The sequence below is a fragment of the Babesia bigemina genome (assembly GCF_000981445.1).
Source record: "Babesia bigemina genome assembly Bbig001, chromosome : IV".
Lineage (NCBI taxonomy): Eukaryota > Apicomplexa > Aconoidasida > Piroplasmida > Babesiidae > Babesia > Babesia bigemina.
The window spans coordinates 201,656-223,091 of record NC_027219.1 but is presented as its reverse complement, the minus strand read 5'-3'; the positions used below and the strand labels follow the sequence as shown (position 1 = coordinate 223,091).

Sequence of the window (21,436 nt, the reverse complement as noted above, 5' to 3'; positions counted from 1 at the left end):
AGCTGTTCTCAAGCAAGTATTGTTGGTGGGCACATATGAAGTGGACACTTTAACTAAGGATATTGCACATTAATAATAAGTGAATCTAGTTTAGTGTTATAAGTCGTAAAGACCGATCTTCCGCGCAAAATTTTCTCATGGACTCATTTTGAGTCTATCATACATAATTTTGGATTGCGCGGAAAATGGCTCTTCTTGGCACCTAATTTTCCGATGGAAAATTCTCTCCAGATTACCGTCCGGCGACTTGAGAATATAAGTTAAATGGATTTTATGAGGTTTGCTTTGTGCACAAAATTGGGGTGCCAAGCCGATGCACTGTAAATCCAGACGTTACCCCATCTCCTGTCTAGATTTGTGATTCTTTCCTTGGCGCGCTTGCAACCTACAATAAGGTCCCTGCAGTCATATGAATGATATAGATTATATACATACCTTAAATCTGCGCAGATCTCCCGGCAATGATACCACTGCTTTGCACTTATTAAGTCATTTAATGCCGGCAGCCCAGTGACGTTGATGCAATCCACATCCAGCCATACCATTGTAGATTTTTTACGCCGCGTACCATTTCCATTGTCATCACCCACACTAGGTAGCGTAATCTGGCCAAAAGTTGCAGCTGGGCTGCAGTTCGTTTGGTCCGACTCGATTACGTTTGACCGCTCCAAGAACAGTTCGGTTATGCTTTGGGACAACTTCCGCCCGTCTTTTCTGAAGATGAAACTAAGTCGCCCCTGATTTTTCTGCTTTCCAAATATCGTAATTATATTACAGTGGGCCCTAAGAGGCTTGTATAGCGCTGAAACGAATCTCCATAAGTTGTATTCGGGGAACATCATGGTCACAGAAAGGAGGGTTATCTGGTTGGGAGTAGCTTCCACTTTACCAGTTACATCACTAAATATAGATAGCGACTGAGTGTTTTCTGTCATCAACGCAAACGTTTCCAAGAAGAGGGCGGCGCCTGTAGGATCAACAACGACGTGTGCATGTCTAACCCCGTTGTTTAATAGAGACCTTAGGAATGTTTCAAAAACATCCCTGCAGCTTGAGATGATAGTTGAATAGTTATGCGCCTTCGTTTCGTGTATTTTGGCGAAAGACGGCCAACCAAAAGCAATGGGTTTGATATAGGAAGGGTAACTCCCAGGGGTGAAAATATTGGCAACACTTTGGAGCTGCTCTTCAGTTGAAATTTTTGGTCCATGTACAAAAATACATACTTCTGGCACGTGAGCATATTCACCCATTTTCGATCCGCCTACTGCCGCTTCCAAATCCATTGAACTACCTAAAAGTCTCGGGATCGCTGAGCTTTGCTCCGAAATGCAATTCACGTTTTCAAACCCTATCGATTCCCGGGATACCATTCCATCTAATTCGCCATTTATGTTGCTTTTATATGTCGCGTTAGCAAGTCCGCATCCACCAGCGCATACATTTGCGTCGTTATCATCAGAGGCAACGGTGAGCTCATCGTACGGGGCGACGTAAGGTATGCTGTATTGCATCCCCTTAAATATGCACTTAAATACAGCGTTCATGTGTCTTGTACCCGGCTTCTGTATCAGAATGTCTCCCAAAATATCTTTGACTTTGCCCATTGCCGAATCCCTACGCTTTATGTCATGGATGTAGGCGTCGCATTGCTTGAAACTGTATTCTATGAAGTTGTGTGTCGCCTTTATCAATCTGAGAATGATCTGGTCGCTTTGCAGGTTGCTAAGGTTTTCATCTGATGCTTTGAATTTGTGGGTTCCCGTGTGCTTTATGAGACCTTTTTTAATGTTCTCGCAATCGAAAATTTCGGCTCTGTATTTCATTATATTACAAAACGATCTGTACGTGGGATCGTTAACACAGGTTTCCACAGACGCAATACCCATACTTAAGCCACCTCCTACGCGGCATTTGGCCCATCCCAACAGCATGTTACTGAACCTTGCGTCGGTTGCCATGTCTCTACTGTTGAACGCCCCAAGCGGCAGCCCATTTTCCCAGTAACCTATCAATACCTCGCCTGATGATACACTGCTTTGCCATGCTCCATATCCGTGAGGTTTGAGCCTGTCGTTGAGTTGACCAACATATTGGTATACTTTCGTCGACGTCCGTGCTGCCATTACACGATTGCGTGTGAGGTAACCTAATATTCTCCACAAAATGCACCGTTCGGCGCTGCATTCTATTTCGACTATGTAACCAGCAGCATCCTTTCCACACGCTGCTGCCATTGTCGAATCCCTTGGCAGTACTACTACGCATGGTTTCATCGATGCTACGCTAAGCCTTTCCACACCACGGCTGTACATTTTAGCGATGCACAATGGCATGATGAACTTTTGTATTAGCAACCAGAAGTTGGCTCCCAGAAGGAAACACGCATAAATAAGATCCAGGAAGTTGTCGAATAACACGTTGTTGACCAAAATACGGTTGTTTAGATTGATAAACCGTAAGCAGTAAAGTACCAACTCATTCGTAATGCTATGTATAGTAACACCGGTAATTATATTGCAGAAAAACGTAACCACATAGCATACGAGAAGCACTATTGTGCCAGTTATAATCCCGTAGTATATGGTCCCCGTACCAAACAAAAATATATTTATATAGGTTACCATGCATATAAGCAATGAAACGTATATTGCTGGAGCTTCTGGAGCATCGTCAAAACTATACGATCGGGCGTTTCCAACATACGTAACGGCTGGTTTAAATATATCACCTATATGGCCGTACAAGTGATTTGACATGGCAAGAAGACAGGCAAAGGAAGATACAGTCAGTAGACACACGTACATGGAGTATTGCATATTCTCCCTTTTATGTTTTCTGAAGGCCTCTCGGTATCTCATGTATTTAATTGTTTCCATGAATGCCTTTGTCACTGCGGTCTGCTGTGCAGACTTCACCTCATCTTTTGGGGACAAATCTACGGTAACCTGATCTTCGTCTGTTTCACGCAAGTAGGATACAGTGTCTATTGTCGCCTTGTAGTCTTCGGCGAAGTCTTTTTTGCGAAGATTGATATTGCATCCAACTTCGCTGGACGTCATGGTGGCGCATTCACTTTTCAACCCCTCGCACGTTGCTAATGATTCTAAGTCACTGGGTTCGATGTGACGCTCAACTTCCACTTTGACATTTGTCGACCTAACTTCACTGCTCGGTGTTTCATCATTTACAGCTGATCTAACACTCTGCTGCGTGCTATTGACTTGCAATTCAAGTGGGCCGTTCGTTACAGTTTGTCTATGGGAGTCAGCACTTGACATAGGTGTGATGTCCTCAACAGATTTCACAGTCAATAGCGCAGGCAATGATGTAGCCAGTTGCTCATTCTGATTGTGGTTGGGTTGCATCTGTTCCGCCATATCACCTCCATTAATGTCCTTCAGCAACGGCAGACACTTCAGCACGGCACACCCGTTGTATACAGTGGCCATTTTTGAGTAAACGCATTCTCCCTCGCTACTCTCCTCCACGTCAATCTCCAAATGCCCAAGTGAAGACGTGGGAACGTCCGGTTCCATGGTTCCAGTTTCGGTACATGGAACAACATCATGTGTCGTATTTTCAATGCACTCTAATTCAGTTATACTACATTCCTCCTCACGGTTTCCAGTATTTTCTCCGGATCCTAACTCATCTTTTATCTCATTTCGTTCAATGTTTGATGGCTGCTCTTCACGGTTGGTTACCACGTCACCAAATCCACCTATTTCAATGATGTGGTGCTGTTTAGCATCCACATTCATTTCAGGTTGCATCGAGCTAACAGATTCAAACGGAGAACCTAAAGAAAAATGCTCATCAGCTGGACGGGATGGAGACAAATTTGGCAGCATGTCGTCATTTAGAACACCTTCATCAGTTAACTCGCATAACACTTGTACTTTCGTTTCATCGTTGCAATCTTTAAGCAACATGTCAACGTCAGGGTTGCAATGCATCTGATCGGGCAAATCACCCATGTGATTTTGATCTTCCTCAAAATTATGCATGGAATTTATGGCTTTCTCCGTATTTTGCAGATACTGCATCTTTATAACGCTAAATGAGCGCGTTTCTTTGAACCATGAGCGTCTTATTGAGCCAGGTGTGTGGTTAGAGAGTCAATAAAGACATAAAGCGACATGGCGAGTCACCCAAGGAATAGCTGCCGTGCTTCGCAACTGCTGGGAATACCACCACAACGCAATTATATAATGGTTGCAGTCGAATTATGTATGACTATCTAGTTTTATGTGCGGCGTCGATCGAACCTTCGGCATGTCAGTGCTCTGCTGCAGGACTCCTCTGTATTGCGAAATTGCTTTTGTGAAAGGAAAGACACAACACTGTGACAGCTGTTTATTTTAACGCAGTATTGCAGTAGTTTGAGGCTCTGCTAGGGTCTAAACGAAGAAGGTACGCTTTCAGGGTGTGCACGTTCGTATTTCTGCGCAAGCTCGCGGATTCCTCCTGCGTTATCGCACAGTAGACCATACAATGCACACGCAGTCGTAACATGACTCGTTCGCAGTTGTGTAACCGAATGTAATCGCGCCCTTTAAGGTTTCGCATTAAAAGACACCAAAATGCCGTGATGACCGCACTCTATCAATGGCAATACGTAAATACAACCCTCTTACATCGATATAAGCCAATTTAGCGCTTCATACTATGTAACTACATTCGTATTTCGCGCAGTAGCACTGGAATCTTTCCACACCCTGTTGCGGCAGATTCACGTCTGCGGAAGGCCGGAGAATTTAACGTGTGGTACAAATACAACCCAGTACAGTATTTCAAAATTATATTTCAGTACGACTGTGGGAGTTCATATTAATATGCGGTGCCAGAGGAATCGTGGAATATCCATTCCCCATCGTATACATTGGCACGCTTCACTCACCTCTGAATGGCTGGAATCCCAGCTTTCTAACGCGCCGAATACGTGAGAGAGGTGGCTGTGGACCATTGAATCTATTAATTAGTCTACAGTTGGATTGGTTCCAGCGCTATTCGGTGTCGTACTGTAAATGGCGCTGTCCTCGGAAGAGGCGCAACAGCGCGTTTCCCTGATGGGAGCGCACGTTAAAGCGCTTGCACATTTCTTTGAGACATTTTCGGCGCCGTCAATGGTGTCGGAGGAGGAGTCTCAACAGCAGATTTGGGGCGACCGTCGTTACATGAATCAGCTGGTAATTCCATAGGGATTCTTCGTCAAACTCTGTTCAGCAAGATGTAAAGAACTGCACCAGCCGTTTACTGAAGGTACACATCGGCGACATCCGCCAGGTGTGTAGTTTTTTCGTGTCGATAAAGTGTTGCAGCACTTCATGAAGGACACCAACGAACGGCAAGTGTACGAGGGCGTCATGCTGAACACATACCGTTATCTGGAGCTGATGTATGCCGCGGCGGACATGTGTCTGGAAAACATCGAGAAGAGCACAAGTGCAGATAACGATTCTATGCTGGGTCCCACGGGCAATGGCACGGACAATAGTGTGATCGACTCTGTGGATGAGTTGCGGTATGTTTGCTGTGCTTTTGTGGAGTTTCAAAGGGTCGCAGAGAGCGCCGCATGAGAAACAGCAACTTGCCAGTCTACTTGCACTCCAACTATGAGATATGGCTGTTGCCGGGCGAGGACGATTCGGTGATGAAGATGAAGAGTGTCAATGCGGACTACATTGGCGCTCTGACTCTGATAGAGGTCGACGTAACGCGCGTCGGCCTTTTGAAACCACGTGTCCAAGTGGCGACGTACGAATGTGACAGCTGCCATGGCCACACGTACAAGGCGGTGAGTTCCTAGCCTAGAGCATTAATGTGGCGCAGATACAAGGACCGCACTTCCTTCCAGTCAGCGACTGCGTCGAGTGCACCACGCGCAACAATGCAAGGGGAACCCTAAAGTTCCACTCACGGTGAGTGCGATAGGCTCGTGTTGTCACGGACCCGCAGTTTGAGCAAGTTCGTAAAGTACCAGGAGATCCGCGTGCAAGAGCCTCTTTATCACCTCGCTGATGGCGAGCTCCCCAAATCGCTCAGGTGCGAGCTATTCGGCGAGCTGACCCAAACTCTTCGCCCTGGAGACTCGGCGCTGTTGTATGGCATCCTGCTGCCGGTGGTGCATAATGTCTTTAATCCCCATCGCTCAACGTTGCTGGCGGACAAGGTCTTCCGTGTCGTTTCGTTGCAGCACCAAAAGAAGGCGTTGGACGCCACAACAACTTCAGACTCTGAGTTGGCCCGCCGCATAGAGGTTTTGCGCAGCGACCCTGATTTGTACGAGCGGTTGGCCTACTCCATCGCACCAGAGATTTACGGCCATGACGACGTGAAAAAGGCTTTGCTTATACAACTGGTAGGCTATGGTGACTTGGTCAGTGCACTTTTGGTAGGTTGGTGGCGTCACTCGGGAGAAATCGGACGGAGGTGTGATTAGGGGCGCCATTCACATCTTGCTGCTCGGGGACCCTGGTGTAGCGAAGAGCCAGCTGCTAAAGAAGGCTTGCCTCATATCCCCGCGTGGCGTATACACTACTGGAAAAGGAAGCAGTAGTACCGGTATGACGGCGGCCATTGTGAAGGACCCCCAAACCGGCGAGACCGCTCTGGAAGGCGGTGCACTCGTGCTGGCAGACACGGGTCTCTGCTGCATCGACGAGTTCGACAAAATGGACGACTACGACCGATCCGCTATATACGAGGTTATGGAACAGCAAACCGTTTCCATTGCGAAGGCGGGGCACTGCAGTTCCATGCCGGCGCGCTCGGCTGTGCTGGCTGCCGCCAATCCCGTAAATGGCGTGTACGACGTACGCCGTTCCGTCTTCCAGAACATGAACATGCCTGCGGCCCTGCTCACCCGTTTCGATTTGCAATTCCTCATGCTGGATCGTGTGGATCGTGGCAAGGACGCGCAGTTGGCGGAGCATGTGGTGGACCTGATAAAGGGCGTGGCGCAGGAGCAGAGGCCGAAGTATGAGGTGGTTGACAAGGAGCTTATGCGCTCCTACATCACAATGGCTAAGCAGTATGAGCCGACCATGTCGCAAGAAATTATCGAAAAGGTCTCCGATTGGTACGTGCAGGCGCGGCAGCAGGAGCAAGAAAGCGAGATGTACAACGATGAGCGCTTCACGTACACCACACCACGTAGCATGCTCGCCGTTCTACGTATATGCCAGGTACGTGGTTGGCGGTCAGAGTGTTGGCATATGTTCAGGCCCTGGCTCGCATCCGTTTTAGCAATGTGGTGGAAATGAGCGACTTCGAAGAGGCGGTGCGGCTGACGGGGCAGCTGCGCGCGAGCCTCACGGAAGCGATGCAAGATCGCATGTCTAGCAGGCGCCACACTAGCACTTCGGAGGTGATGCACCTGATAAGGTACGTTTTACTCGCGATGCGGCAATCCAGCGCAGGCGTCGCCGTGACGAATTGCGGCAACAGGAGGGATGGGATGGATGGATGCTAGTGCGCGACATAGAGCAGCAAGTTCTGGCGTCCGGCCTGAAGCGTAAGGACCTCGTCGATGCTGTGGCCCGGTACACGCGTCTCGCGGTGATCATCCTCGGTAGGGGCGATTCCCAAATCGCATTCCCCGAGGACCTGCAGAAATAGAAGGCTCTACGTGCCTACAATGCGTTGTCAACCCGTTTGGGATGAATCGACGCGCAATCGGGAAGTGAATAACATAGGTTTCAATATATTAGACCGTTGTTTTCCATTCGAAGGTTGCAGTCTAGAAATATGTCCCTGAACGTGCCTTGGTCGATGCGTTCTATGGGCAGCCTACTGCCTGCGCCCTTGGGACGCCACTCTGACTCCACGTTGCGATTACCCACAGTTTCACGCGTGTATAAGGCGAATTCGGCAAGCTGCGACGAGGCGGGGGCGGTGCCGTCATGCTGGTAGCACCGCAACATGTCCTGCAGCTGCGCCTCGTCCACCGCAAATCCCAGCCGCAACAACGCAAGCTCGAGCGCGTCCACGTCGAGCGGGTCGCTGGGATCGCCCTCGGCGTCACCTACAGCGTGGAGAGTCTTGAACGCCGCGTCGATGATTCCGTGGATTCTACGGGCGGCAGCCCGGTCGTTTAGACACACATTGCGCAGCAGCTTCTTGCTGCGCGGACACACCGCCACCGGCGGAAGCAGCCTGCGACGCCTAGTTTTCAGAACCGGCCGCTCTGATTCGCTGCTGGCCTGCTGGGAGATCGACAGCGCGATGCCGAGCTCCAGGTCGGAATCCACACCCTCGTCTTCCTCCATATTACCGCCACAGCAGGCGCGAAAATAAACTATGTGTGTAACAAATTACAACTGGCCGTTCTCAGCGCTTGCGCGCACGAGAGAATTTGCTGTTGTAGAGCTCACGCTTCTCCTCGTCGTTGATGGCAACGATGAACTTCGACGGACGTTGCTGGATGTCGTTCATCACGCGTTTGATGCATCGCATGAAGTCGGCGAGAATTCGGAATATCTCGTCCAGCGATGTGCCCTGCTTGCATTCCTCGCCGAGGAAGCGCCACGTAGTCCTGGTGGCCTCGAACACGGTTTCGTGGCGCTCGCTCGCAATGCCCGTGGCTTCCGTGCTCTCGGCTATGAGAGCCTTGGTCTTGCGGTACAGCACGGTATCCTGGGGCACCCGTTCAACGAGGCGCAGTAAGAAGTTAAGTCCATCCCGGATCTCGTCGAAAAGCTCGTCCACACCGTTGGCGCTGATCTTCTCCGCCTCAAACACGTGGTGGAGGGACTTGTCAAACGTAGCGAAGTCAAGGTCGGGGAACTTGACGACCAAGTTGACCACCAGATAATGCATCGAACTCAGGGAGTTGTCAGCGGACTTGAGGTCGATCAGCTTGATCGCCGACGATAGGCTGAACCCCGGAGTCTGCACCACCGTGTCATCGCCATGGTTAACGAAGTTGCCGTACTGCAGGATGCCTCCCATTATAATGGGCAGGAACTCGTTGCCGGCGATCTGCTCATTAGCTCGCTGGAACGCACCCAGCTGGTTATTAATGCTCTCCAGAAGGGTTTTGTAGTTCAGAGCGAAATGCGCCACTTTCACCTTGTCATCCATAAAATCGCGCTTGACAATTTTGAATACCTTCTGCTCGACGTCCCTGAATTCCGATAGGTCAGCCTTGCTTTGTAGCACGGCTGTGAAGGCGCTGACTTCAGGCCCCTGAGGCAGCGCAGATTGGATCTTGAATATGTTGTCGATGTTGACTATGGGATCATCAAGCTTCAGATTGTCCAAAGCGTCTATGAGCTCGTCGAACTGAGACTCGTTGTTGAACCGGAGAATGATACCAATGTTCTGCGCACGCTTGGGATCTAGAATCTCCTTTAGCAACTGTCGCTTAAGCTCAGGCGCCTTCATGGTAAGTTGACGCTTTATAGTCGCCTTGCTGAAAAGCTGCTTGACCAGGGTTGAGTCGAACAGTTTGTCCTCCGCCGACGGTTTAGGCAAATTCTCGAAGATGGTGCCTTTGACGGCATTTATGTTAAGAGGCTTCCAGTGTAAGCGCACCCCCAACGGGGGCGGCTTCTTGGCCACTGCCGCTTTGCCCTTCAGAATCGGAGGCGGCGGTGCAGCTTTCATTTTACATGGCGGCCCCTTCTTCATGGGCGGGGCGGCGGATTTCGCAGGGGCGCCTTTCGGTTTGGACGATGGCGGAGGAAGTTTGGACGGCACGGTTTTGGCCTTCGGCGGAGCCAGTTTCTTAACGACGGGAGCGTCTGGGCTTGTAGCTGCAGCTTGAGGCTCGAGCTCGTCAGGAGGCGATTTTGCTTTATCAGCCGAAGGTGGCGGAGGCGATGCTTTTGGCACCCCTTGTGGTATTGCCTTCGATGCCAGCTTTGCTGGATATGCGCCCGAAGGTATACCACCACCCCGCTTCAGCATCTCTGCGCCCCCAGGGACGCCATCTTGCGATACCAATTTGCCATGATCATACGGATGACTTTGGGGGGGGCCGAACATCTGCAGGAGTGAGCTCACGCTGTTATTAGGCACAGGCCTCGTGGTGCCATCCACTAACAGCAGCTGCATGTTGCCATCAGATTCCACCAATATGCGCTCCACCTGGTCTACAGTAAGGCTTTCAGCACCTTCAACGTCTTTTAAGTTGGCAAGCCTTTGTATCTTGACAGTCGAATCATTAGACAGCGTATAGGCCCCGCCGATCCTGCCATCATTATCGATTCCGGCCTGCGTTTCAACGCCTAGTTTTCCAACGTCCGTTGCGATGCGCAGTCTCGTTCCGACATCTTGCTTTAGACTGCCGGTTCCTAATTGTGTTGCGTGGACGCCATCCTGCATTGCTGTAGCCGCATCGGCTACGACGCCCCCCGCCAATGCAGCACCACGAGCAAGGGTCGCGGTGGAACCCAGTTCACTTCCCATACCATCCGTAGCTTCATTACTAATTTGCTGTACACTCCGTGGGACTCTGTACCTGTGACCAGATGGAGTTGCTATATATACAATTTCATCTCCGTTATCGCCTGTAGCCTCACCCTCAATTTCGACTGTGCCACGCGCGATTCTAGACCTGCTCCGAGACGTTGCCACGCCTCCAACTTCAGTAGCCCTCTCGTATAGTGCTTCGTTATCTATTCGGTATGCGGGTCGTGTAACCCTGGACGTACGCCCAGACGGTGTTCCCAGATCTCCGACTTCATCATCACCATCACCTATTGCTTCATTATCGATTTGAGTTCCCCTTCCTGAGATTCTGGATCTGAATCCAGACGGAGTTCCAACTTCTACAGCTTCAGTATCACCTATTGCTTCATTATCTATATGGGTTCGCCTTCCTGAAATTCTGGTGCTAAATCCAGACACAGTTCCAACTTCTACAGCTTCGCCATCACTATCACTGACGAGGTCATCAGCGATTTGGCTTGTATGTCCTGCGACTCTAGACCTACGACCATGGGAACTGCGTATGCCTCCTACTTCAGCCCCCCCATCGTACAAAGCTTCAGGATCACTGCGGCACGCTGCCCGTGCGATTCTAGATCGACGACCAGTGGGCGTTCCAATGTCGACGCTGTCACCCAAATTGCCATCCGTAAAGTAATCACGGCCTTCTGTATCAGGACGCAACCCAGAATCATGACTTACCAATCCCATTCGGTTTGCTGCGCCGGCATGCGTTGAAATCAGTCCAATCCTAGGGTCTACATCGTAGCCTGCGATACCACCGTCGATACCAATGCCAGCACCAGATGCAAAGCTACCAATTCTGCTAATGGGTGCCATGCCCCCGATGCTGGTGCCAGGCGTCAATATAACGGAATATCCACGACTCAGTCCACCCGTAGGGCTGTATATGCGCGCACTATCCACTCTCGGTGAATCTAGAGATGCGACAATCGGTATTTCTATTGTGGGCGACCGAGGCGAACGGTACAAATTGTTTTCCATCTCAACTTTCAACTTCTTCGGGACGAATAGTGCGCTCAGAATAGCCATGGCATCTATGTATCTTGGACACAGCTTGAGTGCGAATGCGCACGTATCGTAGGAGAGGCCAGTGGCATTCACAAGTGCCTTCGCATCATCCGAAGACACCTTAGCCACGTGGTGTCTCATGAAAACACCGACATCAGACGTTGGAGGGGTTATAACAGCAGGAGGAATTGACTTATTCCTACTATCACCACTGTACAGCGGTCTGCTTTCCATGGCAATGGTCATCTGGCCCTGCGGCTGAATGGCGCAGGAAGTGTCCCATATGTCGAGTTCAGCTTTGGGGACTTCGATCATGTCGCTGCTGACGAAACCCGTATTGAAGCTGTACGTAGCTATCACCTTCCTCTGCTTCATGGACACCGCAATAAGCGCAATGGCGACATCGCCCGATATCACAGCATTCCGTCTGTTCCCTTCAGCATCAAGAGAGAAGTCGAACCTCACCTCCCCAACGTAACCGTGTTTGCCGGATTTGGACTTCGTTGACTTCGAGACCACAGTGTAATCTGCAGAACACGCTATAAGCATGGCTCCATCTCGCTCTTTGCCGCCGCACGCACATTTGGGGTAGAAAACTGCGGAATACCTGGCGCACTCCTTGCTGCACTCCAGATTACCCCGCTTTTGGAAGTTGGCAGCCTCTACAGCATCTGGGCCGACTTTGTAGACCTCCAGCGTCACGTCGGTACCCGGCAGTAAACAGTTGATGAGGGTGATGTGCCTTAACTTGAATTGTTGCGCAACCACGAAATCAACCGGCGTGGCATAAAGGCTGAGGAAGTAGCTCATGTACCGCTTGTACGAGGGGGGCCACCGAGCGATTGGAATCATTTGCGGCAGCTCGCTTTGGTGCATTTGGTCCGAAGTGGCCTTCGCAGCTCCGCTGGCGACCTTGCGACACTTCTTCCTCCAGTCGAAAGAGTTTGTGATCATCTGGTTTATTTCGTTGGCCGTTGCCACGGGCTGCGATGCTAAAATTGAGCACGCAAACGTCAGCAACATGTTGTAATTCAGAGCAGCATAGTTGAAGATGACCAAGTTGTCCCTGTTGTAGAAGTCCAACCAAAAGAGGACGGCTGACGTTACGGAGCAGAGGTAACTCATCGAAGGCAACCCGCGGCTGTTCATGGGAAAACTCAGAACCTGCCTGTTAAACACATCCCCGTGTTCGTTAGAGAAATTGGAACTGTCTTGAGACAGGTCGAAAATGACGAACTTTTGGTAGTAAATTGGAGAGCCCCTTGGGTGATGGTCGCCAATGTCATACACTTCATTACCGACAACTGCGATTCTTCTAGGCTCGTCCACCTGAGATATGCCCTTGTCCGTGATCTTTTTGAACATCTGGTCAATCTTAGCGTATACGTCGTTGTAAACCTTATCCAGCCTCGGGTGCAGCGACGGACCGTAACGGTAGACCTGATCCTCGACGTACCGTTCGAGCACCCTGAAAAAACTGATGAGCTGCTGCACGTTGTTGCGCAGACTGCGTTCTTTCATTGGAAGCTGCCACGGCGTGCGCATGCCGAGTATTTTGTTTGCGAAGGAGTGAATCAGCGGAGGGCGTACATCGTCCGACAGGTCCCGGGTAACAGCACGCTTTATCTTGGAAAAGAGGTCTTCCCTATTGGTGCTACTTGTGTCTCCAGGAGTAGGGCTGCTTTCTTTTTCCTCGTGTTTGCCGGGGCTGGTTGACCCCTTCGTTTCGTTGAGGTTGGCTGGAGATTTACCATGCGTGAGCTTAGGAGGGCGATGCGTCGTATTGTCCGCCGCCGCCGCATCGCCTCCAGCTACGGGCACTGTATTTGGCTGCGTTGATGTCTTCGGCTGCCTTGGCGAGGTTAAACGGCTCGGAGCCTTGTACGTGTCCAACGCGTTCGCACTCATCTTCTTCGCACGCTGGACGCTCTTACCTCGGTCACGCATCAGGGCTCCCAACGCAGTTTTGCGACTCATCATGTTCGCATTGATTTCAATATCACTGGACATGGAGGAATCCGCGTCCGACGGGGTAGAGTTGCCACGTTGTTTGCCCCGGCTACTACCAAGCGTGCTGAGTGAGTAACGCGAGGTGCCAGCTTCTGCGATTTCACTGGTGTTTGCATGGGAGCCACGCCTCATGACATTTCCGTACGTGAGACACGTGTTATTTGTCGCGCTGCCAGGAGAAGACTGCGCAGCATAACCCCTGTCAGTTTCTACAACCATGGAGTCGAAAATGTTCACGTTGTTGTCGTTGGATGCTCCGGATTCACGCCCTTGCTCCCAGCGGGTGAAACTACGCGCCACCTGTATGTTCCTATCCTGGTTCATCAGTAGCGAAGACACCATCCTTGAGCTAGACACAGCATCTGTGAAGGATATGTTTTCCGCGCCAGGCGCAGGCGCCTTCGGCGCCCCCAAGTCGCGGTCGACCATTTCCACCGATCAGCAGAATTAATTCATATCCCAGCTTCTTTAACGACGGTGTGATCTCTCGTGTGACGAGGAATAGGCGTAGAAGCAACCGCACAGGGATGGTGTAGCAATTGTATCTGCCTCGATGTGTGCGACAACTTTTCGATATGGACACATGTTAAACATTGCTACAGCCATCACCGGTGGCAGTGATGCAATTGGCAACGGATTAGCGTCTTTCAAGGAGCGACTGTCTCGTCGCTTGCTTATCGGGTTGACGTGTCAGACAAGGAAGAATGGCTGTTCCCGCGTGACAATCAATGTCAAAAGATATTTCTATAGGATGTGCAAATTGTCAGCCGTCAAAACTGCGCGCTACCACAAGAACTAGGAATGACGTCGTTTCTTTCTACACACCAAATATTAAGACACGCAAAATTTTGTGGTCCTGTCATTACATTAATGTACAATTGCAGTCATGTGATTCATAATAGCAAATATTGCCCTGTGGCAGGCCTGTTATAAGGCCGGTGGATTATTACAAGGCCAATTGTCTTTGTCTGAAACTCCTTCCGAACCGCTAATCGAAATACGAGAATTCCGCGCTCTAAGGTATAAATTGCATGATATCACTGCGTTCATTGTGCTGCACTTCACACAGGCAGTTGCGGGAAACGTCGTTGTCGCGCCGAACGTGAAATTCGGGACGACCCTGACAAAGCAGCAGCCTTGTGCCTTCTATGATTTCAAAGTATATCACACCACTTCTCACCGCAATCGCCACGTCTGTGACAACATAGGTTTTGCCTGCAGGTGAGTCTGTCGGTTTTAGGTGGGATGGGAACAAAACACGTATGCATCCCGTGGGATCCCCTGCAATGTACTTCTCGGCGCCTGTATCACTCGCGTTCCTTCCCGAGTCTTGCTCTATACTGATGAATGAGAGTACGGTAGATGTAGTAGTGAACGCGTAGGCCGGTATCGGTGCAGGCCGTTGTGCAACCTCCAATAGGTGCGGCACATCCGCTACTGCGGTCAAACCCTCACACACCGACAACGTTTTCTGTACACAACTCAGAGCCTTGGTGATTAAGAGCTTGGAGCCGGGTATGCGCCGCACCTCAGTCATTTTACCATCAATGTGAGTAGTCCCTTGTCCAGGATCGGCTCTGTTGTGGAATCTTCATCCATGACGTAGCAACATTTTATTAGCCACTACAAGTACAGGAATGTTGAGGCCATGACGTAGCACACATGTGATCTAGTCGCCCGAATATCGAATTACACAATCGTCACCCCCTTTCCATCACGGGTGGTAGCACCCTGTTCTACACGTACGTTGGGCCACAAAGCCGCCGTTAGCGCCAGTTGCTGCTGCAACGAAGGCACGAAAGATTTCGGTTGGAGCTTTCAGGCCCTTGCAGGGAGCACAATGTACTTGGATGCTCTCCTGCGTATCGCGCCTCGTCGCGCTACCTGCGCAAGGTCCAGCCTTCTCCGTGCTACGTTGCCAGCGAGGGAACGGCGACGCTACCACATCGATCGTGACGTTCCTAAAGCACCGGAAAGCGCTGTTTCAAACTTGGAAGTCTCCAGCCCGTATGTTGCCCGGGAAACGCTGTCCATGTATGCTGCTCAGGTTCATACAGCAGGCTCTTGAGTGGCGGTCGACATATGAGCGTGCAATATATCTATCTAAAGGTGTATTGCGTCTCGATGCAGCTCAGATCGAAGCTGAGAAGCGGCGAGCAGCAGCGGAACTTAGCGCAGCCGAATCATGCATGGAGGAACGGACTTTAGTGGAACAAAACATAGAGGGATTTCGCCAGCGTATCCTATCGCAAGTTTTCACGGACAACGATGCGGTGAACGAAATCGCAAAATATGTGCTCACATCGCAATCCAAGCTTTTCAGGCCCCGTCTCGGGCTCATGATCGCTAGAGTTATCTCAGTCTGCTCATATGCTGGCGCACAAGGTGTCACGACGCCAACACCGGATGGGTGGCCCGAATCGCCAATAGCCCCTGCTGAATCTTCAGATGATGTGATGGAACGAGTGCTCCGCTTACTTCAATCATACGAGATTGTGCATGCTGGAAGTTTGATCCACGACGACATACTGGACGACGCTGAGACCCGGCGGCGCCTACAGTCGGTTCACCTAAAGGTTGGCACGAAGTTAGCCGTACTTGTGGGCGACTTGATGTTGACACGTGCGTGCTGTACTGTGGCTAATTTGGGATCGCAGCAACCGACAGTGCGCATGGCCAAGGCGCTTGAGAACCTGATCAAGGTACGGTTTGGCGATAAAGTATGCTAGTGACCTATTTCAGGGCGAATTGATGCAAGTAAAACCGTCCAACAGTGTCGATGACATGATGCACGTCTACCTCAATAAAATCTTCTTGAAGACAGCGTCCTTGATCGCGGAGTGCAGCGCTTCAATTGCAAATTTGTGTTAGTCAGAACGATATATTTTACATATCGATGCAGTCCGCTTAGATGCGATTGATTGCCACAAATGGTACCTTATCGGGCTCCACGTGGGCATGGCGTTCCAAATCTACGACGATATGCTCGACTACAGCAGGGGCAACGTTGACCTTGGCAAGCCTACATTGAAAGACTTGTCGTCGGTAAGTGTTATTACTGCATGCATATAGTGGCGCCAGGGACTCATAACTATGCCTCTGCTGATGGCTCTGCCGGATAGTCGGGAGTTGGCATCCCTGATAGCGGACGACGCCATTCACGAGGGGAACCTAGATGCAGTCCTGTCCGCGGTACGAAATGGTCAGGCATTTGAACGCAGTCACTGCGCCATGATGTTGCACTTGCTCGAGGCATCTAACCTGTTGCGAGCAATCGACGTCAGCGGGACAGCACCAGGCTCTGCTCTGTCTGCCCCGATACAGAACCTTCTGTGTTTCGTCCACGACACGCTGACGCGCTCTAAAGAATAATGCAGCAGCGATGACAAAAACAATCAGACACGAAATGTAGTGTGCCGTTTAATGCATCAGCGCCGTTGAGCCGCTACATGTTGAATTCCGTCTCAACGGGGTGCACGAAAAACAGACCGTCAGCGTACACGCGGAAACGCAATCTCATACGTGAATCACATCTCAATTGTGAACAGTGTGACACTACATTTGAGTCTAATGTGCGATTTCACTAGGTAGCGTGACCTCTCAGTGTTTGGGCATTACCGGCACCGACAAATCAGTGCCTCCCAGCTTCGTGGAGCGATATGGCCTTGGCGTGCGCTCTAGCTGTCGGTGATGCAATTGCCACCCAACACGGTTGCTTGAACGTTGGCAGAACGGGTTAGACTGCCTGCGATAGGGGACAATATTCGGTGTTGCTAGGCGGAAGAACGGGAACTCAGTGCCCTTAGCCAGGGTGCCACCCCTGGAAGCCTTGAAATGCTCCACGACGCGGTTTACCTCTGTAGAAGCATTGTTCACGGCGAATACGCGATTACCTTCTTGATGTGTGAGCAAAGAGGCCCTGGCAGCCCTACTGATGTAATGCTGATAATGCCAGTCAGTGGCCGTCCACATGAGGTCTTCAACGAAAGGTGTAAAGCCATTTCGCCGAAGACTTTTGCGCCGGGTGTAAAGACCCTCCCTGAGAAAGCGGTACGCCATAGATTTACTGGATGTAACGCGACGCGCTCTGCTGCCGGTCGCCACCTACAGCAGCGGGCACATACGTTCCCGGCAGCACTGCCACTGGATTTAACAGTATGGATAAGGCTCTCGCGGACTTGTCGATACTCTGGGGTAAGGTCGGCCCATTCCACGACCTCTCAAGGATCCTGGGCCCTGGCGCCTCGGACCCTGCGGCAGCCTATGGCAAAACATGGTTTGCCGCCGATAGCGGCAGTACACACCCGCTGCAAGCGACAGAGACCGAGATGGATACGGTGTATGAACGATTGATGGAAGACGAAATGCTGCAACGCGCTTCGAAACTGTACCAGCGTTGGGACACCATCCTTTTCGACGCTGATCGACAATTGGATGAGTTGTCGGCTTTACAAGAAAAGTGCGTCCGTAGTCTGAATGATCTTGAGATGCGCCGAGCTACCTACTGTTTGAATTTCAAGAACGTGAACCACAAGTTCAACGAAATGTATAATCGTAAGGTCGCACTCTCGGACAAACTTGCAACGTTGGATGAAATGTACAACCATTACGCTAATTACAAGACTTTCTTGAGAACTGTAGATCAGATTGAAAACAACCAGTTTTTTAAAACATTGGGATCGATGAGGGTGCGCAACATCAAATCTGCCAAAACGGCAAGCGGCTCTAAAGCGTCGGATGACAATCAGGCTGCTGCCGTCATTGAGAGCACTGTCAGTGAAGAAGACGCCTTAGATATGACTCTTGAATACGTAGAGAAGGTTGCGGAGCGTTGCAATGCAATGTTGCCCGCCATAGAAGCGTCGATCGACTTCTTCAGCATACATGTAAATTACTTCGATGCCGAAGCTTTGAAATACAGATACGAGATCCTGCGCACGCGCGTATGTGAACTAATGAAACTCGTATTTAAAGAGGTGTACAATTTTGCTAGCGAGAGCTGCAAGGGCTTCGATCATTTTGACGTCGCTGCACACTACAACAAGTACCGCAGGATCGGACGCAGCGTACGGGCGCTGAGTGACTACTACGCTAAGCAAACCACTGAACTTGGCAATTCTGAGTTTCTGCAATTGCAGATGTACTATATAACCAGTCGCATAAAGATTCTGAACCCGTTGATGTTGCTAAAGATGGATTCCTTCGAAAACTTCGACAGTATAGCGGCGTTCTTCCTGCTCATCTGCAATCTCGAGGTGCTTACCTTCAAGGAGACATTCGTGACCGACGAAGCTCATGAATCGCTGGGAACAATGGTGGATAACGTGGTTTTCTACTTCACAGAAGCGTGCAAGCGCCAAATGCCCAAGCTTCAGACCTCCACGGATTTGCGCTCTGCTATGGCTAGCATTCAAGATAAACTTATAACACCGGTAAAAACATCGGGTACTAAGGGAGTGTTGCAGCCGCTCATGCTGCGAGCGCAGCAAACCTACAATAACATGGAGAGCACCCTCATCAAGTCTGTCCAGCGAGAAATTGCCACTCACGTTAGGGCTTACGACAAGAAGGCATTCGTAAAAGCTTTGTGTGACGAAGAGCAATTTGAGCCCGATTGGGAACACGAGTTACTATCGCAATTGAAAGACAAGAACCTAAGAGGGGCTAACCTCTACCCTCCTGTTTGTTTCGCAGCAGGGATCGTGTTGAAGAACGTCAACTATATCGGGGGGTACCGTCTAAATAAGCTCGCCTCAGAGGCGCTTGACGCCATGAAGGCCTCTATTGTCGACGCGCAATATTTGTTCGGCAAGATGTGCCAATTGGACAAGGCATTGGTACGAATCAATCAGGACTTCTTCATGATGCGCCACCTCCAGCACGTGTTTGTGCTCATGGACGAATTCTATGGAATCGACTCGTTGAGCTCCATATACGGGCTCTACGACACTGCGGAACGACAATTCTGTGCAGGGGTAGCTGGCCTGCTGCTGGGCGACTTCCAATCGTTCACCCGCAAGCAAAGGAAGCACGACCAGCCCGTCTACGAGGAGATGCTGGCAGCCGCCATGACACAATTAACCGATAAACTTCCTATATTGAAGCGTCGCATGGAACACCAGCTGGGACAAAAGTATTTCAAGCGCGCGTTCAGAAAGCTAAAGCATTCACTGGAAGATGTACTCACCGAGTACTCGAAGAAATTCAGTTTTCAACCACCTACACTACCCGAAGAAAAGGAGAGCGGCGAGGCTGAAGAGCCATACCACCGTCTGATACGGTTGTGACAGTTTTAAAATTAATTATTAATGTCATGTCTCTCCGTGAATGTCGTGATCAACTGAAGAACCGTTATCTTTCCATTCGCTAGCCACTGCAATGACCTTGCTGGGTAATCTGAGGCAGTACACGCCTTCGTCAGACGTGAACGACATTATGTCGCCGTAGTTGATCAGCGTGTATGGCCAACCCAACTCAAATGTTGCAGGGTAGAGCGGGATCCTGAAGAAGGTTTCCAAGGTGTGTCCATGAAGCAGTTTTATCGTAGAATCCTTCATCAGCACCGCGAGGAAATCGCTGAAACCGCCACACAGTGCCACTATGTCTACTCTTGAACGACGCTTTGCGATTGGGACGGTAACTTCGTGGTACTTGTACACGCTGATAGTTAGCATGTCAGTAACCACCACCAGCTTGTCGCTACCCCAAAACCTACCGTGGGTCACAAGGAAGACACTCTTAGGCATCGAGATTGAGAATAAGACCTTCTTCGATACGTATCTGTCTAATGTGAGCACTTGCACGAAGTACTTGTTGACGTTGCGGTAGTAACACATCATCTCAGTCCCGTTGAAATCTAAAACGTTTGACGGATAAACCCTGTGAGTGGAACTTGTCTGCCTCTTCGCCACTGGATCGAGGATAGTTGAACCGCGCATGCAGTCCACCAGAATTTTGCAAGCGGCAAATGCGATTTGCTTGTAGCCGGCGTTGCGCGAGAGAGACAGTCGATACTCGTTGAGAAGAGCATATTTGTCAACGTCGTATACAGAGATTAAGCTCGTGCCAATGAGGCAGTACAACTGTCTTCTGTGAATAAAGACAGCACGTATTGGTTCGTCGGAGAAGGAGGCGAATACAGTGTACCGTCCAGGCAACACGTCGTCTAATCGCACAGGATCTGCACCGCTTTTGCCACACCTTATATAGTTCATTACGGTTCCAAATAGAGATGCCAAGTTCGGAAACTTCCGACTATCGCATCCGCACGAATCATCGCCTTTATCTACATCACACTCGTCTTCGGCCACGTGAATAGCCACTGTGCCATCCGGATTTGCAGGCGACGTCTCCGGCGATTCCACGCCTCCTACGGCAGCGTTTGTTGCCGATGGTAGTGTAGCGTCGCTTTTAGAGTCGTCCCCGTGGGCGGACGTACTACTTTCCTGCGCTGTTTCGGACGGCTTGGAACTCGATTGGTCTAGCTTGGAGTTTGAACCGCCGTCATCCTTTGCATCCACAGTCGTAGATGACTTAGCTATTCTCGGAGCAGAGTTGTCGAATAGGTAAGCGGAAACTCTGCCCAGCGCCGTTCCGGCAACTACGCCATCCGCTCCAATCCAATGCGATAGAACAGGATCGCCCATATGGGACTCCAGCACGCAGAACACGGGGATGTGGATGCCCGCGAGCCGTTGCGAGATGCGTGTAATTTCCTCACTCCTGCGGCTATACATCTCGAACACATAAGCTGACGCTGAGTGTACGCCGCGCCGCGGCCGATGAGTACTCAAGTGTCACTAGAACCTGGCACTCAAATGACCGAGGATCCGTAAATACAGCAATAGGACTGTCAGTGTGTGACGCGCGCTACGTTGGCTGAGCTCTTTAAGGTCCCTATACTCAGCTTTATCGCACGGGGAGCGCCTCCACGGTACTCAGACATCGATAATACACC

At 50.5% G+C, this 21,436-nt stretch overlaps 9 protein-coding genes across 9 annotated transcripts; 4 read left to right on the top strand and 5 right to left on the bottom strand.

Annotated features, from left to right (window-relative positions):
* Positions 1-260: 260 nt before the first annotated feature.
* On the bottom strand, positions 261-4,049 carry BBBOND_0400890 (hypothetical protein, conserved; the record flags this gene model as incomplete). The annotated part of the gene is made up of 1 exon (XM_012914329.1): positions 261-4,049. The coding sequence occupies one exon, from the start codon at positions 4,047-4,049 to the stop codon at positions 261-263; it is 3,789 nt and encodes a 1,262-aa protein (XP_012769783.1).
* Positions 4,050-5,030: 981 nt separating this feature from the next.
* On the top strand, positions 5,031-7,623 carry BBBOND_0400880 (ATP dependent DNA helicase, putative; the record flags this gene model as incomplete). Its single annotated transcript, XM_012914328.1, has 9 exons — positions 5,031-5,192; positions 5,230-5,289; positions 5,325-5,527; positions 5,569-5,800; positions 5,836-5,924; positions 5,962-6,364; positions 6,402-7,190; positions 7,229-7,389; positions 7,425-7,623. 9 exons carry the CDS (start codon positions 5,031-5,033, stop codon positions 7,621-7,623), a joined length of 2,298 nt encoding a protein of 765 aa, XP_012769782.1.
* Positions 7,624-7,703: 80 nt separating this feature from the next.
* Positions 7,704-13,908, bottom strand: BBBOND_0400870 (formin homology 2 domain containing protein, putative; the record flags this gene model as incomplete). The annotated part of the gene is made up of 2 exons (XM_012914327.1): positions 7,704-8,302; positions 8,352-13,908. 2 exons carry the CDS (start codon positions 13,906-13,908, stop codon positions 7,704-7,706), a joined length of 6,156 nt encoding a protein of 2,051 aa, XP_012769781.1.
* Positions 13,909-14,062: 154 nt separating this feature from the next.
* On the top strand, positions 14,063-14,278 carry BBBOND_0400860 (hypothetical protein; the record flags this gene model as incomplete). Its single annotated transcript, XM_012914326.1, has 1 exon — positions 14,063-14,278. One exon carries the CDS (start codon positions 14,063-14,065, stop codon positions 14,276-14,278), a length of 216 nt encoding a protein of 71 aa, XP_012769780.1.
* A 216-nt stretch (positions 14,279-14,494) lies between these two features.
* Positions 14,495-15,016, bottom strand: BBBOND_0400850 (hypothetical protein, conserved; the record flags this gene model as incomplete). The annotated part of the gene is made up of 1 exon (XM_012914325.1): positions 14,495-15,016. One exon carries the CDS (start codon positions 15,014-15,016, stop codon positions 14,495-14,497), a length of 522 nt encoding a protein of 173 aa, XP_012769779.1.
* A 313-nt stretch (positions 15,017-15,329) lies between these two features.
* Positions 15,330-16,851, top strand: BBBOND_0400840 (polyprenyl synthetase superfamily protein, putative; the record flags this gene model as incomplete). The annotated part of the gene is made up of 4 exons (XM_012914324.1): positions 15,330-16,181; positions 16,222-16,345; positions 16,382-16,524; positions 16,561-16,851. The coding sequence occupies 4 exons, from the start codon at positions 15,330-15,332 to the stop codon at positions 16,849-16,851; spliced, it is 1,410 nt and encodes a 469-aa protein (XP_012769778.1).
* Positions 16,852-17,079: 228 nt separating this feature from the next.
* Positions 17,080-17,538, bottom strand: BBBOND_0400830 (hypothetical protein, conserved; the record flags this gene model as incomplete). Its single annotated transcript, XM_012914323.1, has 1 exon — positions 17,080-17,538. One exon carries the CDS (start codon positions 17,536-17,538, stop codon positions 17,080-17,082), a length of 459 nt encoding a protein of 152 aa, XP_012769777.1.
* Positions 17,539-17,636: 98 nt separating this feature from the next.
* Positions 17,637-19,766, top strand: BBBOND_0400820 (hypothetical protein, conserved; the record flags this gene model as incomplete). Its single annotated transcript, XM_012914322.1, has 1 exon — positions 17,637-19,766. One exon carries the CDS (start codon positions 17,637-17,639, stop codon positions 19,764-19,766), a length of 2,130 nt encoding a protein of 709 aa, XP_012769776.1.
* A 24-nt stretch (positions 19,767-19,790) lies between these two features.
* On the bottom strand, positions 19,791-21,215 carry BBBOND_0400810 (hypothetical protein, conserved; the record flags this gene model as incomplete). Its single annotated transcript, XM_012914321.1, has 1 exon — positions 19,791-21,215. One exon carries the CDS (start codon positions 21,213-21,215, stop codon positions 19,791-19,793), a length of 1,425 nt encoding a protein of 474 aa, XP_012769775.1.
* Positions 21,216-21,436: the final 221 nt, after the last annotated feature.